At 41.1% G+C, this 19,743-nt stretch overlaps 1 protein-coding gene across 5 annotated transcripts in view; it reads left to right on the top strand.

Moving 5' to 3' along the window:
- The window catches only part of LOC136871725 (methyltransferase-like protein 25B), a 92,285-nt gene that overhangs the window by 72,154 nt on the left and 388 nt on the right, over positions 1-19,743 (top strand). For 4 of the 5 annotated variants that reach the window (XM_067145262.2, XM_067145265.2, XM_068227475.1 and 1 more), the window contains one exon: positions 4,863-4,939. In XM_067145262.2, coding sequence (XP_067001363.2) covers positions 4,863-4,939 — 77 coding nt within the window. Of the gene's footprint in view, positions 1-4,862; positions 4,944-19,743 lie in introns of all 5 variants that reach the window. The other variant, XM_067145264.2, reaches the window with a different exon arrangement.

The raw sequence follows: 19,743 nt of genomic DNA, 5'->3' as shown, positions 1-19,743 counted from the left end.
TAACATCAGGAGCATGGGAGAGAACTAACTGCCTCGTGCTCCAAAATGATGTGTTCGCTTAGACATTTCTTCGCCAGTTGCTACATAACTTTGGCAACAGCGTAATTTCTCTGACCCACCTAATTTGGTGGCTGCAACAATAATATCACAAGAGGAAGCAATAGAAAAGAAGGCAAGAACAAACATGCATAAAAGGACGAGGACAATCACTACATCTTCATTCACTGCCGTCTTCAGATAGATAGGCTCTCTTCTCATCTCAATTCTTCTATATTAATTTCTTCTCAGTGCCCGATGAACTCGTTTCTGCTTCTCAGCTTCACTAGGAGGGTAGGCACCAACACCCACTGAGAAGCCGTCTTGGCACATCGTCAGTCTTTACGTGGGATATGTAGTCATGGGAAGACAGTGAATGTGATGTTAATAACGAGTTTCTCCTCCGCGAGCCCTCAAATGGCAGTAGTATGGCGAGGCATCGACTCTACAAAGTGTTGGAATCGTTCTGGAGGGATCTGGACCCACGTACCTCGCACAGAGCGGCGACATGCCGCATTGTCCTGTTGAAACATGGCATCTCCATCAGGGTACTCTAGGGTCAGAAAGGGATGCAGATTGTCTGAAAGAATGTCCACATAACGTGCACCTGTCAGCGCTTTCTGCACCCGGACAGTGGGGCCTAATTGCAACCATGAGAACGCTGCCCACACAGAACTTAGCCACCTCGCGCCTGGACACAACCTTGTTGACACACACAATCCATAGCTTCATAGGGCATACGCCACACTCTCACGCGCCCATCAGCTCAGTAAAACTGGAATCGGGATTCATCAGACTATACAACATGCCATCACTGTACCATCATGGTCCATTGCCAATGTTCGCGGGCCCATGCACTTCGTTGAGCTCTGTGTCGAGGTGTCAGCAAAGAGACACTAGTTGATCGTCGGCTGGTAAAGCCCATGCAGTGGAGTTGCCTCCTTACAGTCCTGGTAGAAATGGGTTCCTGACTCCCACCATTCAACTGGGCGGTGATCTGACGCACAATACCCCGTCAAATCGCCAGTATGGTTCTGCAGAGGCGACGTGATGTCCGTTCGTTAAACACCTGTGGTCTTCCTGTGCGGCGGTTTACGCGGGTGGTAACATTTCCTCTTGATATTGAAGATCCACCCTTGACACTGTTGACCTCGGAAACCTGAATTCGCTTGTTATTTCCTGTGTGTTTTAATGTTTGCCCTTGTTTCCTTTTCCTATTGCTCCCTCCTCCCTCCCTCCTCTGATGTCGTGTTTATCCTGTTATGTTTTCCTGTTCATGTTCCAGTCTTAGTTCCATAGTAATTATACCTCCTTTCAGGGTTTTAACAATTGGAAAGATATGGTTTTGCAAGAACAGACTCTCTAGTTGTGTCTTGCCATTGCCTATGTAATATACAAGGCCTGGAAGAACGGGCGATTTTCCGCCAGAATAGTGGGACACTTGAGTTTGTAGTCTTACCGGTAGATATCAGGGTTATGGGCTGTTCTCAGTGCATTAGAGCCGTAACTTTGTATAAGATTCGTGCTCCATGTGTAATATGTTTGCAGTTTATTAATAGTTCTCGTGGTAATCTTTGGTGTGCTGTAGCTGTACAAATTTTAAAACTCTTATAGATGCACCCTGTTATCGTTTTTTCCATCATTAATTGCAATTTTAACAATGTTTCGTGTTACTCCATCTATAAGTTAGTTTTGATCCGTTTGGTTATTTAGTAGTTTATTCATATAATTTATATTGAATGAGCAGAATAGCCTTCGGCTCAGCAGAGGCTAGTTTTACTAGCCTAGCAACTCTGGATTCGGGTGGCGGAGGGTGTGGTTCCAACTGTTGGTTGTCCTTAGAAGTGGTTATCCATTCTCATTCACTAAAGCAAATGCAGGGACGTACCTCTCCATTGGCCACCGGCGCCAACCCATCACCTTCTCCACACATCAAATCACAGCTTCAAATTCCTTGGCCTGTGAAAGTGTGTAACCTTCAAGCCTTCTCCATCAGGGTACAGAATTAAAACGTTATTAATAATAATTTATAGGTTGTTTCTTCCCCTACTTCTGTACCAAAACACCAAGACTATCGTTCGGTTTTTCTTTTTATGGCAGCGACGAATAGTGTGGCATTACTGTCGATAGTGTGAAAATTCTTATAAGGGCCAAGTCATGTAATGTACATTTCGTGCAAAATATGGGAATGTGAGTTAAATGTTAAAAATGGTGCTTTGCTTTGTGCTAAGATGTACTTCAAACAGTGCAAAGAAAAAAGAAAATGTGACGTTCCATCTGTTTTTTGCTGATCCTACCTGACTAGAGAAGTGGAAAATTGCCATTTCGACATAAGGCATATTTACGTATAACAGCCCGGCTATTCATCAGATCACTAATGTTTTAAAAAACATAACGTCAACATAGACTTCAGGACAGTAAATAATAACCAGAACATATTCCTCAACCACAATAAGGTCAATAATAATAACAATGTTTACTCAAGATCTGGTGTTTATAGGTTAAAGTGTACACAGTGTGGGTTCACGTATCTCGGTCAAACAAGGAGAAGCTTTTACACAAGGTATCTGGAACATTACAATGCTTCGAAACATAACAAGTATTCAGCCATGAGCCAGCATATGAGTGAAACAGGACATAAATTCACCTCAATAGGGAAAGATTTGACGATCGTTAGAAGCCTAGGTAAGGGGAAATTATTGAGTGAGACGGAAAACTTGTACATTTATTTGGAGCAAACTTATAATAAAAATAATAATCTTAACGACATCATTGACAACAAAAATCCGTTATAAGAGGCAACTCTAAGGTTAATCCAGGTTGTAAATCAGAATAAAGTCCCCCAGTATGTTTCAGTCACAGCACGCATGCGCTCCAGTTACCACGCCTAATGCTAGGCCCGCCCAATCCAATTCGAGTAACGCCTCTCTAGTAATAACACAGCCGCACAAGTTGAAACTCACTCCCCTTTCCCCTCTACGCTCTACCCCTCCGTTACCGCATCAATACTTCACTAGAAGTAACAAGATTAGTCGTTCAGACACAACTGGAACAAGTGGATCCAGCTAACATCTGACTGGACAAGTAAGTTCGTCCATATTTATGGGGTATAACACTTTTATCTTTACAATTATTATGTGGGCTCTACATTCATCATTCTGAATTCTTTTTTTCTCTTATTCAGTTACAGATAATACTCATAAATCCTCCTAAAGGTAGAACAATGTACTAACGGGAACATTAATCCGACAAGAATGGCACAAAATTCCAAGAAACATTTTATCAGATGAGCACCTGACTAATGAAAGGTATTGACAATATATTCCAACATACACGTTTTTAACCTCTAAAATATTACCATCCAACCATGCTTCTTTCTAAAGGGACATCCAAGCCCAACAAGATCGACATTATACCACAGTTCCGGTTTTGTAGCTGTGTACTTACGACATAGGTGACCATAACCACCTTTGAATGAACACAATTGTATAAACTGTCAACCTAATGATTCATCCATACAGTTGGAGAAGTTCCAATTTACGCTGTGGTCAATTTCTAGTCAATGTGAACACATTTGTATAAACTTTCATCCATACAGTTGGAGAAGTTCCAATTTACGCTTTGGGCAATTTCTAGTCATTATATGATAATTTTAATTGCTTCCTTGTCACAAATTCTGGGTTTTAATTAATGTACACATTGTAAATCTATGTAAATATCACATAAAGCACAACTTTTTGTAAAAAAAATTTTAAGCATAAGACCATTGTACTTAGTTGTAAGTTCTAATGTTTAATTGGTTTAAAGACACCTCGATTTCCCTTCTCCAAAGGTCCTTGATTTTCCTGTATGCAGCATCTACCATTCCTAGGACCATACAACCTTCGACATCCTTGCACTTCTCCTTCAGCCAGTCTTCCTTAGCTACCTTGCACTTTCTATCCACTTCATTCTTTAATCGCCTGTATTCTTTTCTGCCCTCTTCATTTCTAGCATTCTTGTATTTTCATCGTTCATCAATCAGGTCTAGTATCTCCTGAGTTATTCACTGATTCTTAGTTGATCTTTTCTTCCTTCCTAACAGCAGCCCTAGTGACCTCATTTTTCATGACTATCCACTCTTCCTCTATTGTGTTTCCTTCAGCCTTTTCATTTAGTCCTTGTGCAACATGTATTTTTTAATTATTCTTAATTCACAAATTCAGATGTGCTGGTTCGATGTTACACTTTTCCTTATTACTGTTGTTCTTTCTTCGTTTAAGTAACATCTTGTAACTTGAACATGGGAATAGCCTACTGCAAAAATAGAGGTTAAACCTCAAAGTAGGGTTTCGGTTATAAGCCACAACCATATTGCTTTGCTCTTTGTAAATGTGAGCTAACATTAACCTAATAACATTTTTCCTTGTAATATATGTTTTGTTAGGTGCTAGTTGCAGTACACATGGTTATTTTGTAAAGTAAGTTCATTTCCATCCGTTTTCCAGTTTCTTTGATTATCTTTTGCTTTATTTACATGGTTCTATTTTTTTAAATAAGTATGTGTTAAAATAAATTGTTCTCTTAGAAAAATTACTTTATATTGAAATTCAGTCCATAAGAGTCCTTCCTTCCACTCCTCATAAGGGGCCTTCCGCTCTCCATATCCTTTGACTTTAGTTGTCATTTGTTTTACTTGTTTTTGTATTGTTTTATGATTGTTTTAATTGTTCTGAAATTTAATAATGTTTCTATGCTTATTTTATTACTTTATTTTATTTCTTGTTAACCCATTCAAGGTTACAGTAAGGAAATTTCAGATGTGTGAGTTGTTTGTTTTGTTTCAGGAATAAGCAGTGTCCTAATTCCTGTGTTCAAACCAAGTCTTTCACCGAGGAACCACATTCTTGTGGCGACAAAGCCAGTATGTTAGTGTTTCAGTCTACAGTCATCTCTACTTATATATCTGCCTTTGTTTTGACCTCTAGGTGACACAATAAAGATGGCATTATAGCAAAGCTTTCTTTGCAAAAACATAAATTTTAATTTTTTTTTCCTTTCTTAAAATGCTATTTGTTTGGGGCGTCGACCTATAGAGATCTTTTGCCCCTACTTCCACCATGTGATATCAACCTGCGTGTAATTGGAATGGAGGAAGTATGAAGTGTTGAATGTGAGGAAAGGAACATTAAGGACAACACAAACACCCAGTCCCCAGACCAGGGATATTAATCATTTACAATTAAAAACCCCTGGCCCAGCTGGGAATCAAACCTGGGACCACCGGGTGGCAGGCAGGTGCGTTTTGCCCTACACCGCGGGGTAAATTTGGATTACTCAGGTGTTTACATGTTAATTTTAAATAGAGTAGAAGTCCGTTATAGTGAGTACGGCATATAACGAAAACCCTGTTATAACGACAGTGTTTTGTCTGTCCCTACAAAATTCCTGTATTAAGCTGTGCATTATCCTTCGGTTACGGCGAGAGCCCTATCACTGACGCATCCGTTATTATGAGCGATTAAGCATGCACGATTTTTTCCATTACCTATATTTATGCACCCAGCGATTATGTTGCATGCAATCAATCACCTTCAGTATCGTTTCCTCGCTGTGTCCACTAGCGAGTTCTCTCGTCGACATTCAAAGGCGAGTCTGAGTCGATTAGTAATATCCGTCGACTTCTATTCCGTAAAGAAAATTTGAAATGAAAGGGAACTATTTTTCATAATAAATTTGTAAACGTGTCCGATAACAGTGATTAACTCGTTAAAAATAAAGGCTGAATAAACAATCGCTTAATTTTAATGCTAAATACTGCAATTAAATAAGAATGGGATACACCTCAAGATATGGCAGTGTGCACCATTGATTTCAGAGGTTAGTTTATATTTTCTCGCATCTGATAAATTACGCAAAGGCTATTATCATGTAAATTTATGGAAATTCTAAGTTCCCATGGAGGGAATTAGATATTTTTCACCAATAGAGCATGTCAAAAATGTCAAAACAGATCAGATCAGCACCACCTATTCTAATTTAACTGTACTATACTTATGATGAAAACATACGTTACATCAAGCACCAGTAGAGAAATGATAACCTTCTCGCTATAAATTTACATCAGATCAAAAATTAGATGTATGGCTTTTCAGGCGTTTGCTCTATTAACCAGCGTTTCGTCTTAGGTCTGACACTAGACTCATCAGAGTGGGATGTGTCAGACCCTACCCACTGACGCTGGGGTGTATGCAGCTGAACTTATCAGAAGCCTATTTAAGAGGCACAGTCTGATAACTGCATACGGGAGATAAAACTCCACAATGGAATTAATGCCCGCCTAGCAATTCCGAATGGAAATTCTAAGTTCCCCTGGAGGGAATTAGATAATTTTCTACTAAGAGAGCATATCAAAATCAGATCAAAAATTAGATGTATGGCTTTTCAGGCGTTTGCTCTATTAACCAGCGTTTCGTCTTAGGTGTGACACTAGACTAGATCTTCAACGTCCACAATTAGGCCTTTTATACATCGCTAGCTGCTGAAGTTGGCCGAACCCGGATAGCGAGGCGTGCGTGTAGCGGCAGCCAGTTATATCTGACGCTGAGTGAAAACGAGTAGGTTGGTCTTCCAATCAGAATTCCTCTTCATCTGTGAGTCTGTAGGTGATTGAACTGCCCAATACGGGAGGCATAGAATTTTCCACAGAGATGGCAGATAGTCCCAGGTGGAGCAGCCATTGTTCTCCTTTTTCATTCTTTTTCCTTCCTTCGTTGCCTCTTATCGTTCGCTATTCGCCTACAGTTTTCTTCGAAAAGTAGTGTGCCGCAATGATCTCCAGGATGAACGGTTGTGGGATAAGGTCTCCCAGTTGTTGACATCAATGTGGTATGTCTTCATGTTAGGCTTAATCACACCCTAAAATCGCTTCCTCTGACCTCCCAAACAACGTTTACCCACTGTTAACTCAGAGTAAAACACTTGCCTGGGATTGCGATTGTCGGGCATGCGTATTACATGCCCTGTCCATTGTAGCTGACGTCTTAAAACCATAGCTTCTATACTGGTGGTACGTGCCTCTTCAAGTACGCTGACATTTGTGAGTCTTTATCTTGCCAGGTTATATGCAAAATTCTCCTTAAACATCGCTGGTGATATTGTTCCAACTTTTTAATATGCCACCTGTGGCATGTCCACGATTCAGATCCATATAGTAAGCTGGGAACTATAACTGAATTGTATACAAGGATCTTCGTTGCAGCATTGACGTCATGATTGTCAAATACTTGGGATCGTAGTTTGGCAAAGGATGCTCCAGCATGGTTGATTCTAAATTGGATTTCCGAATCTATATTTTCACTTGATGAGAGGATGTTGCCAAGGTAAGGGAAGGAGTTTCCTACTTGAAGGCTCACTCCGTCGATGGAGACATTGTTCTCTCTACGTCTTTCTCCAGGGACTGGTTGATAGAGAATCTGTGTCTTACTGGTATTCAGTTTGAGACCAATCTTTCTGTATGCAGTTGAAAAGGCATTCAGGCTGTTCTTCTTCAGACTGAGCTACAACTCCATTATCATCAGCATACTGTAACTCGACTAATGCTGTAGAAAGTGTACGAGTCTTCGCCCTTAGATGACTCAAATTAGACAGTTTCCCATCCAATCTATAATTTATCTGTATTCCTGGAGGAAGAACGTCCTTAACTAGCTGCATAACAGCCACTATATATAATGAGAATAAAGTGGGGACATTCACACAGCCTTGCTTAATACCAGTATTGATATGAAATGGCTCTCCAACAGAGTTGGTTCCGATAACAGCCGTCATATCAGTGTAGAACAGTTTCAAGATGGAAATAAAGTTCTGTGGAAAACCATATAATCCTAAAATCTTCCACAAAGCATCATGGTTTACAGAATTAAATGCCTTAGTGAGATCAATGAAGGCAATATAGAGGTCTATTTTGTTCTCTGCATTTTTCCTGAAGCTGACGAGCTGTGAATATCATATCCGTGTTTCCTCTAGAAGACTTGAATCTACATTGTCTCTCTAGTACTATTTCCTCCACTAAGGGTAGTATACAATTGGCCAAAATTCGAGCAATAAGCTTTCCGAAGGAAGACAGTAATGATACTTCCCAATAGTTACTTTTTTTTCTTGGTGGGTGTGCTATTTACTAAATGATGAGCCTGACTTAGCACGCTTTTGCAGATAGGTCTTATGGCGATGAACTGATAATTATTACAGTCTGTTCGATCACCTTTCTTAAATATTGGAACTATAAGACTATCTCTGAAATCAGGAGGCATTTCTTCAGTGTTCCAAATTTTAACAGTCAGTTCATGTAAGAATCTTATGAGTTCCTCACCACCTTCTATGAGATCTTCCGCAAGTATCCCATCAAGACCTGTGGCCTTGTGCCGCCTTGCTTGATTAACAGCACGCTTAACTTCATCCAGTGTTGGTAGGGAGCCAGGTTCTTCTTTGATGGATGCTTGTTTTATTGAGTCTTACACCTGTTCATCAACAACTGATTCCTGATTCAGGAGACCTTCAAAATGATCTTTTAGAAGTGTACTCTTATCACTGGACAAGAGTGGATTTCTACCAAAGGTGGTGGGACCATAAATTGCTTTCATGGCTTGGAAGAATTGCCACGAATCTTTGTCTGCTAGATATTGCAGCTCTTTTGCTTTGGCTGTCCACCAAGCATTCTTGAGCACACGGGTTCTACTTTGAACATTTGCTTTGGCAAGACATAAGGCTTCTTTCTTTGCAAGGCAATTCATGTCCTTTCACCATGCTTGCAAGGCTTTTCTCTTCTCTGATATCAATGCTTCAATTTCATCATTTTCATCAAACCAATCTTGATGTTTCTTGGTCTTATAACCCATCATTTCTTTGCAAGCATCCCAAATAGTGGTCTTCAGGCTCTCCCAGTGTTGTGTTACATCCTGATGATACTCCTCTGACAGTGTCTGATGAAGCATTTCTCTATATTATGAGGCATATTCTGGAATCCCAAATTTCACGGTACTGGTATCAAAAGCGCTTTTACAGCTCTTCCATTGCTTTCTCCTCTGAAGAGATAGTGACAAATTCATAACTGATCTGATAAGTCGGTGATCTGTCCAACAATCATCCACTCCTGTCATTGTTTTGGTGATAAAAATGTTGCGAAGATCTTTCTTGTGGACAATTATATAATCAATGAGATGCCAGTGCTTCGATCTAGGATGCTGCCATGAAGTTTTAAAGGGATTCCTTTGGCAAAAAATGTTGTTAGTGATTGTGAAATCATGTTCAGCACATTTTGAGAGGAGTTGAATACCATTAGAGTTTTTACTGCCAATTCCATCCTTGCCAATGACACCATTCCATAAAACGTGCTTGGCCACTCTGGCATTAAAATTGTCTAGTAAGATCATTTTGTCTTCTTGATTAATGTTTGACAGGATGTCATCCAGATCTGAACAAAATGATTCTTTGATGTCATCGTCAGAATCTAGTGTCGGGACATATGTGCTGATCATCTTGGCATGTTGGTTATCGTTTAACCAAAGTCTAAGGCTGATGACACACGGAGCGGTTTTCGCCAAGTCGGCCGCCGAGTCGGCCGCCGAGTCGGCCGCCGAGTCGGCCGCCGAGTCGGCGCATGTTTCTATTGTATCAGATGGGATGAAACAGACAGAGCGGTGCTCGCCGACAGGCGGCAGATTTGCCGACTCGGCCTGTCGTGTAGCTGGCGGTGCAGCGAGCGTTTTGAAGACTTTGTGCGCGCTCTAGCGCCATAGATTTAATACATTCAGCTGAATCACGGCCGACTTGATGCTTCGCTCTAGTCGGGCGTGGCTGAATTTACGCGGCGATTGCATCATTGGTAGGTATTCTTGTATTAGATATCATGAACTATCTTTGAAATTCAATAATATACACGTAAAAGGACATATAGAGTAAGTAGACTTTTGGAATAAGAATAAGAACAATCCTTTATTTTTCGGTAATTTTAGCTAGCTTCCTCACCTAACGTCACGCTCACTAATGTGTTTTGTCCACTGCCTGCTCGATACACACCCGATGACTACTTATAAGCAGTCAATTTAGATGCAGTTCGAGCAGGCAGTGGTTTCGTCACAGTCGGCAAAAACCGCTCTGTGTATCAATCACAGGCGGCGGCCGACGCGGCTGCCGACTCGGCAAAAACCGCTCTGTGTGTCATCAGCCTTAATATCATAAGGCTTTTCCCTTTCCCCTTCTAAAAGAAGCTGTAACCTGCACCTTGTTCATTCAGTTGACCTTCATCAGCAAGACTGGTTTCGTGGAGTGTTGCTATATCGAAGTTATATCTTCTTAATTCTCTACCCACTATAGCTGTTCTCCTTTCGGGTCTCTCAGTTGTGGGGTCATCATTGAGTGTTCTTACATTCCATGTTGCAAAATACAATTTCTTATTTGTTCGATCACATAAAGGTGATACCATCGGATGCGTCTATCCAATCAGTAATATTAGTGGCTGACTATGTTTAGGGCACCTTTTCTAGCCCCTTCCCCATGTAAGGTGAGCAGAGTGGAACCTAAATAGAACTGCTCAGACGTAGATGCAGCAACCGAATTGCTCTACAGCCACAGCCCTAAGCAAGACGACTGATCACACATCTACCGCCTACGTGCCAAGTTATCACTAGAGGCTTCCAGACATCACAATCCTGCCCTCGTCTCAACTTCTTGATCACCGCAGCACTTTTGAAGAAGTCGTACGTTGTTGGAAGACTGCTGTGCATGAATTCTTTTAGAGTGAGAGTGTTGCTGCACATCAACAAACGCACCTTACTTGATGACTAGGAAGTATGTTCAATGGCAAGCAGATGAAGACGATTGAATGATTCCTAATCACTGCAGCCTTCATGCGCCATTCCAGTCAAGTAGGACATCCTGTCCGAACGACTGGTCCGCCGTTGAGGACTTTCTATGCCGTTGACCACATGTGGTTCATCCGCTTTTAGGTGAAGTTTCCCACCCCATGGGAAAGAGAGTGCCCCAACCACTATCAGTTCATGAGTAGCGCCTTCACAGCCAGTCCGTCTGGCATGACCTCGTCCGCCTCCACAACCATTGAGAACCAAAGTGAGAGGTTCCTCCTCCGTTTGTTTGCCATTGGGTCTTCAAGTGATGGATTCCAGTGTCATTTCCTCCTCTGAGGGGACCATCACCCTGCCTAAGGGAGCTCATCCGCCCGAAGCCGTTAGCCCCTTCAGGGAGTCAGGTTATTTACCACCGCCCAACACTCGGCGTTAGCAGTTTTCCAGCTGGGTGCCAGACCCGCCAACCCTCCTCCTTTCTCATTCCGGATTTGGGACCGGACAATGGCGGATTTTGAGTGAAAGTAACAGTTTTATAGTATGCAAGAATATTTTCCTGATGGACTGTCGTGTTGTAGAGACGTGTGGAATAGGTATTGCCAGCTAATTTTCAACGGGTTCTCTTCAATATTATGATGGCAATTTTAAGTTAATGGTTATTAAACGTGCTGAAATAAAGAATAATTGTGCAGCCGCAAAAAAATATGGCATAGCTAAAGTCCATGTTCAACGTCTAAAAATAGTCTAAAATGCGTACTGTATAAGAAAGGCATTCATGTGATTTTACAAAGCACATTTTAAGCCTGATTTTTGTTGAATGAAAAAGTGGGGGTCATCTTGGATTTGGAGAAATACGGTACTATAATATTTTGAGAATGAAAATAAACGCACACTTTCACGTAGTAACGGATTTCAAAAAACAACAAATAAGTAAGCCATAGTGTGCATATAATCTGCGAAAACGCAAATTTTGAACACATTGATTGTCATTTCATACTGATTTTAATGTGTATGGTGATTTTCCCGACTTTTACAAAAAGTCGTATATAACGACAATCCGCTATAGCGAGAAAATTTTTCATTCTTATGAATTCTTGCTATAACGGACTTCTACTGTATTTAAAATTCTCACAAACTAAAATTGTTTTATATGCATGCTATAATAGATGTAGAGAGTAATTTTATTGTCACATTTTAACCTAATCTGTGACTTCTGGAAAATATACTGTAACTCTGGGTTGAATCCTTTTAGAAAATGCCTATTGATTGTATTGAAATACCTCTTTATTCTATTTGTTAATATTTTTTAAAGGAAGGAATTTATCTTGAAAGTATCATACAGACAGTAACTTCCTTAACACAGTCTAAGTGCAAGCATAGCCCATGGCAGCAGAAATTACATGCCAGTCTATAACTGATTCAACATTAAGCAAACAGTATATTGCTCTTATGGACCTACAAGGAGTGAACACATCCCCTCTGAGACGCCGATAATTCCTCATGATTAAGAGATAGTATACTGTACTTTGTAATATATTATGAAAGATAGATTTTTAAAATGAGACAGTTTTGCCCGCGAGTTGTTAAAATAACTACATAACATTTTTATTTTCATAAATACATTTGTAGGGAGGAAGTACAATGGCGGAAACAGCCATCACTTTGTTCACTTACTTCATTTTCCTTCTTCTGTGTTGCTCTGGTACAAGCCTCATGTAGTCCCTCACTCTGTGAATCACTGGTAGGTCACTTCTGTACTGAACTCATCTACAGTATTTATTTGTTTTGTGTATGTTTTTAGGCTTTAAATTGGTGTATAATTGTCTTGTGTTGAGTGAGAGTTATGCGATACGCCTACGTGTATGATTTCTTTCTTTAACATTAATACTGTGATCCAGTAATCGAGAGATAGTGGGTTCGAACCCCACTGTCGGCAGCCCTGCAGATGGTTTTCCGTGGTTTCCCATTTTCACACCAGGCAAATGCTGGGGCTGTACCTTAATTAAGTCCACGGCTGCTTCCTTCCCATTTCTAGGTCTTTACCATCCCATCGTCGCCATAAGACATATCTGTGTCGGTGCGACGTAAAGCAAATAGCAAAAAAAAATACTGTCATCTTTTGTAGAGTCATCTACAGTATTTATTTGTTGCATCTTTTTTCTAGCTTTTATTGCCTGGAGAAATTTATTAAATGCAGTTAAATGCATCCCTCACCCCTTGAGCCCATAACAATTATTTGTCTATTTTCTCCCCCAATTTACCTTACACTTCAATGCTAAGGTTTTTTATGTGCCATAGTTTACCTCTGATTCTGTACAAACCAAAATTAGCCCCTATAAACCTCTGTCTCCTTTGGTTCATAAAATTAATTTGTAGCTAGGTTTCTGCCGCTTTTTACCTTGAACTTAAATACTGAATTTCACAAATTTATGTGCCGCTGTTTTCCCATGATGGCGTTGAACAGAGATGTTCGATATGACAACCCTGTTGTCATAAGGCCATCTACACACGGAGCTACTCATTAGTAATTGATTGGTAACTGAAGTTTCCGGCCGATTACTTGAGTGTCACTTCCTGTGTATTTCAATGGAAAGCCACACACGGCGCTACCAGTTAGTAATCTGTTAGTAACTAATTTGTAATCAGTTCCAGGTGACTCGTGGAGCCAGTCACCAGTGAGTTTAGTTTTCAACATAAAGTTAGTGGGAGAAATTAAAAAACACCCCTTACTGTACAATTGTACGCTGAAGGATTATGCAAGAAAGGACATAACGGAGAAAGCATGGAATTATTTTCTAAGCTTTTAAATTTTTTGTAAAAATAAACTTCACTTTCCTTACCTGAGAGTTATTAGCACTCTCTCCTCAGCAGTCACACATTCCCTCATATTTGTATTTAGCTGTCAAATGGCAGGCGCAATAAGCTGCACCAAGTCCATATAACTGTGTTTGGTCATACGATAAAAAGAAATAAATATAGCATCCATTTGTTCGAACTTCTTTACTACTATGAATAATCTGCAGTGGATGTTCTTTTCAAGATATGGTTGAACCCAATACCTTCTTCTATTTTTTCCCCTGAAATAATGAAACACAATCATGTCAGCTAGTCCACACCAAACTTTACAAATGGCTAATCAGTAATTAGAAAGAATCAGTCACCGTACAGTAGCTTTGTGTGTGGAGCCAAGTCACTATTCAGTTACTAACCATTTTGTGATCTCGGTTACAAACCAGTCACGTTTCTAATGAGTAGCTCCGTGTGTAGAGGGCCTAAGAGCAATACTGTTTTCTTAACATGGAATAAACTATAGGTGTGAGCATCGCCCATAGTAGGCTGTGACAAGATAATGAAAATTGAGAATGAACTGGACCTTAAAGTGGTGTTTAAAATTCTATGAAGCTTTATGGCAGTGTTTCCACCTTAGAAGACTATTTCTGACATTGCCCTGACATGGTTGTGCAGCGGTAAGTTATGCTAAATACGAGTGTAATTTTGGACATTTTATGCGATTATAGTGGTTTGTCACTAAGAATAACATGTTTAGCCCCATTTAACCTGATTATATTTGCTTTTTGCAAAACTTGGAAAACATCCATCAGCAGACTTTTCTTTGTTTTAATGAAAACATGGTCATTATTTTTAAAATTAGCAAAATAACTTGTGCAAGATATGTTTAATATTTATATTCCAAATTAATGTAGAAAGTGAATCCAAAATACTAAAGCAACCTCACACATAACTATAATGGTTGCAGAGAGAAACAAATGGTATTTCAAAAATTTCAAAAATCCCAGGACTGGAATGATTGGTACAGATTTCAGTGTCCAGACTAGAATGTGTTAATAGTGTCCTTCAGATGTACAACCTCAGGTCCCTCATGTTCTTTCTTTTCGCTAGCCACCAGTTGGCACAATAAAGATTGCATTATACTAGAGTTTTCTTTGCAAAACAAATTTGCATTAAATGTGTTTACCTGTTTTGACAAGATAAAAAAGATAGGAAATGAACTCTGTATGCCATTAGATTATTGGTTAAAATTCCTCAAAGCTTTATAGCAGTACACCTGGAGGATAATGACACAAATATTTCATCCATCCACAAGATAATTTTCAAAACGTTTTCACTAAAATAGTGGCTAATTTATTCCTGTACTCTAACGTACAACAACAGGTTGAATTTTTCAAACATTTAGAGTTTCTCTTTAATACCTCATTGGTTACAGTTGCATTTTTTATGTTCACTGGAGATATTCAAACAACTAAAGCAGTTTATGATATCTCAGTCCCCTTGAAGGGTACTGACAGACACAAATATTTTATCCATCCCCAAAACAATTTTCACTTTCTCACTACAATGTGAGAAAGCATTGTAGTGACTTCGTTGAGCCATGAATGTCCTTAGTGGAAAACTTCTGAGCGAGTGATGCTACCTGATTTGTTGGTGCAGACTCTTTTGCTGAAATAATTTCTACTTCTGAAGCTGAGAGAAGAACAAGAGGTAGTTTTTTTTCTCATAAAACTTTCTTCTGTTGATTTATGTGAGCCGGCCCCGTGGTGTAGGGGTAGCATGCCTGCCTCTTGCCTGGAGGCCCCGGGTTCGATTCCCAGCCAGGTCAGGAATTTTTCTCTCGACCTGAGGGCTGGTTCGAGGTCCACTCAGCCTACGTGATTAGAATTGAGGAGCTATCGGACGGTGAGATGGCGGCCCCGGTCTCGAAAGCCCAGAATAACGGCCGAGAGGATGTGTCGTGCTGACCACGTGACTCCTCGTAATCTGCAGGCCTTCGGGCTGAGAAGCGGTTGCTGGGCAGGCCAAGGCCCTTTCAAGGGCGTTAAGTGCCATGGAGTTTGGCTTTTTGGTTTGATTTATGCGAGCATCCTGCAGTTTCATTATTATAGTTGAAATTTCTCCCCATACAAATTTGATATAATAAACATCATTTAATGATTTTTGATCATTATTAACAGATTAACTTTATTTGGTATCATCTACAAAGTGCTTTGAAATTCTCAATGAATCTGGTAGACAGTGGGAATAGGTTGCTAATGCACTGAGGAGTAAGAAAATGTTACTGATTGATAATGGTTATTGTTTAAAGGGGCCTAACATCTAGGTCATTTCCCCTCCCCCCCTCCCAAAAGTTACTATAATATAGTTAAAATTAAGCAAGGAGTAAATCAAGACAGTGGTGTTGACTAGAGAAGAGAGGAGAAAGGTACTGTAAAACCGAAAGGATAAGACCTTGAAATTATGCAAAGCTTCAAAATAATATTTGTTCTTCCTTAAATGACTGAGGTTGCCAAACCGACAAAGAATATCATACGTTATAAATTTAGTACAGAGTAAAAAACAATCATTATATTGATAATGTGTAGAAAACAAAGAAGCACCAGATAAATGACTTCAATTGATTTAATTAAGTGAATGGAGCGTAGAGGTGATGCCTCAAGATCGCTATCGAGGCTTTCAATGTTTGTATGCCCCAGCTGACGATGGTCTCATTGTGTACACCTAACCATCGTAACTAGGTGACCAGTAGTTTAGGAATGGTGCCCCTTGCACCCAGCATGAGCCCTATAACCTCGATGTCCTCAAGGTTATACTTATTGAGGTAATATGGAATGGTTGGTGAATATATCCTCTTTATTTCTTCATCGACTTCAACAGGCTGTTGTTCACCTGCTTGAAATCTGAGAGTGGGGTCAAGAATGAAACCTTTCTTGCTCCCGGGTTTGAAGGTGATCATGACGATTCGTCTTGTCCCACCATCAGTTGCGAGGCCATGGACCTCTTCATGTACTAGATACCCTTTACCACGTAGCGTATCAGCCAAGGAAGACCGGATGTGGTGGTGTCTGGTGTTCCGTAGGCTTTCGCCGAATGGGCAAGATCCTAAGACGCTTGCATCCGGGAGATCGTGGGTTCGAATCCCACTATCGGCAGCCCTGAAGATGGTTTTCCAGGATTATCATACCAAAAAAATATTACTAAAAATGATGTTTCACAATTTTTGTGCTTAAACTAGTTGTTTGATGTCTTGTTAACATACTGTGTTAAATTCATTCGTTTCATTGAAATATAATGCCTCTTGAGGGTTGTTTTACAAACATGTAAACCTAAATTTTGGGGTGTGCAGTGGGCTAAGAAACCTGACTCTCAAAGGGTTAATTGGGACTGTACTGTACCTACTTCTAGTGCAATCAGACGACAGTTGAAGTTCAAAATAGAATTAATTTTGCAGGGTTTATACAGTACATTTAATCCTTACAGTCTTTAGTCTACTCTTTCAAAACTATTCTGCATCATTTTGAAGACTGTAGGTCGAGGATCTATACTGGAGATTTTTCTTGTGTACAGTAAAACCTCGTTAACACATTTCTGCTGGGGACAACAAAAAATAATGTGTTAAGCGAGAAAACATACTACTGAATATACAAATAAAAACTACCTAACTGGGATATGGAAACACTAAATACGACTTTTTCCGATATGAGGGCATTTTACATCGTGTATTTGCAGGTACGGTGTAAACTGTATGTACCATATCTAAAGATGAGAGGAAAGTATTATTAAAAGACATGAAAAACACCAGAGGACAAATATGAAAACCTTGTCCGCTGGGGTTTATACACTGACTGACAGAGCAAATGCAACACCAAGAAGGAGTGGTCAGAACTTTATGCCAATTGCAGGGTAGACTGACGTCACTGAGGTATGCTCATGATGTGAAATGCGCCGCTGTGCTGCGCACGTAGCAAACGATAAATGGGACACGGCGTTGGCGAATGGCCCACTTCGTACCGTGATTTCTCAGCCGACAGTCATTGTAGAACGTGTTGTCGTGTGCCACAGGACACGTGTATAGCTAAGAATGCCAGGTCGCCGTCAATGGAGGCATTTCCAGCAGACAGACGACTTTACAAGGGGTATGGTGATCGGGCTGAGAAGGACAGGTTGGTCGCTTCGTCAAATCGCAGCCGATACCCATAGGGATGTGTCCACGGTGCAGCGCCTGTGGCGAAGATGGTTGGCGCAGGGACATGTGGCACGTGCGAGGGGTCCAGGCGCAGCCCGAGTGACGTCAGCACGCGAGGATCGGCGCATCCGCCGCCAAGCGGTGGCAGCCCCGCACGCCACCGCCACGTCAACCGCCATTCTTCAGCATGTGCAAGACACCCTGGCTGTTCCAATATCGACCAGAACAATTTCCCGTCGATTGGTTGAAGGAGGCCTGCACTCCCGGCGTCCGCTCAGAAGACTACCATTGACTCCACAGCATAGACGTGCACGCCTGGCATGGTGCCGGGCTAGAGCGACTTGGATGAGGGAATGGCGGAACGTCGTGTTCTCCGATGAGTCACGCTTCTGTTCTGTCAGTGATAGTCACCGCAGACGAGTGTGGCGTCGGCGTGGGGAAAGGTCAAATCCGGCAGTAACTGTGGAGCGCCCTACCGCTAGACAACGCGGCATCATGGTTTGGGGCGCTATTGCGTATGATTCCACGTCACCTCTAGTGCGTATTCAAGGCACGTTAAATGCCCACCGCTACGTGCAGCATGTGCTGCGGCCGGTGACACTCCCGTACCTTCAGGGGCTGCCCAGTGCTCTGTTTCAGCAGGATAATGCCCGCCCACACACTGCTCGCATCTCCCAACAGGCTCTACGAGGTGTACAGATGCTTCCGTGGCCAGCGTACCCTCCGGATCTCTCACCAATCGAACACGTGTGGGATCTCATTGGACGCCGTTTGCAAACTCTGCCCCAGCCTCGTACGGACGACCAACTGTGGCAAATGGTTGACAGAGAATGGAGAACCATCCCTCAGGACACCATCCGCACTCTTATTGACTCTGTACCTCGACGTGTTTCTGCGTGCATCGCCGCTCGCGGTGGTCCTACATCCTACTGAGTCGATGCCGTGCGCATTGTGTAACCTGCATATCGGTTTGAAATAAACATCAATTATTCGTCCGTGCCGTCTCTGTTTTTTCCCCAACTTTCATCCCTTTCGAACCACTCCTTCTTGGTGTTGCATTTGCTCTGTCAGTCAGTGTAAAATAACAAGTGCAATGAAAGTTGTGAAAAACACCAAACAACAAATATGAAAACATGTGCACAGGGGCCAATAAAAATATCAAAGTATTATTGCAGATCACACTTTTTCTAAAACAAATGTTAGTAGAAGCCTTTTATTTCGGAGCAGAGGGTTATTAAACATTATTCTCTGGTCACGCTCTTTGACAGTGAATTGGAGGTTACGCTCGACCATGTGCGACTGGCAGGAATTACTTTGGCCGTCATTTTGAATCAAACTTCAACCAACTTGAGTGATCAAGTCAAAACTCGAAGGTGCGAGTTCAAATTCACAACCTCTGCGCACTTCAAGATGCGGATGCCAGTCCACTTTCTGACAGATTTTAATTTTGTCTTCATTAGTAAGGAATTTCACGACTTTTTCCATATCCATAACCAGGCTATCACAAGACAAATATGCACCATGCTAGTCGGTTTCAAACGATTATGTTCCTAATCCAGTTGTAGGCTACCGTATCAAGCCACAAATATACGGTATGCTCCACTGTACCACCGAGCACAAAATAAATTTCTTATCTTCTGAAGGAATGCAAAATACAAGCATAAATAGTCTCACTGTGTTATTCAGCAATCTCGCTGCTAACCGGCAAGTAAAACTGAACATTCCTGAGGCTAACGGCTTGCTCCCCAAAGGTGCAACTTATCCTGTGAAGTTCAGGAATTCAAGGCGTTTTCCCTTAATCACGCAACTGTGGCGACGGCTCTTACCCGAGAAATCACGTTTCTTTCACAAGAGATGACAAATAACATTTTCAGGGCTAGAAAAAATGTG

The sequence above is a fragment of the Anabrus simplex genome, chromosome 4 (assembly GCF_040414725.1).
Source record: "Anabrus simplex isolate iqAnaSimp1 chromosome 4, ASM4041472v1, whole genome shotgun sequence".
NCBI classification, from domain to species: domain Eukaryota; kingdom Metazoa; phylum Arthropoda; class Insecta; order Orthoptera; family Tettigoniidae; genus Anabrus; species Anabrus simplex.
This window is presented reverse-complemented; position numbering and strand designations above follow the sequence as displayed.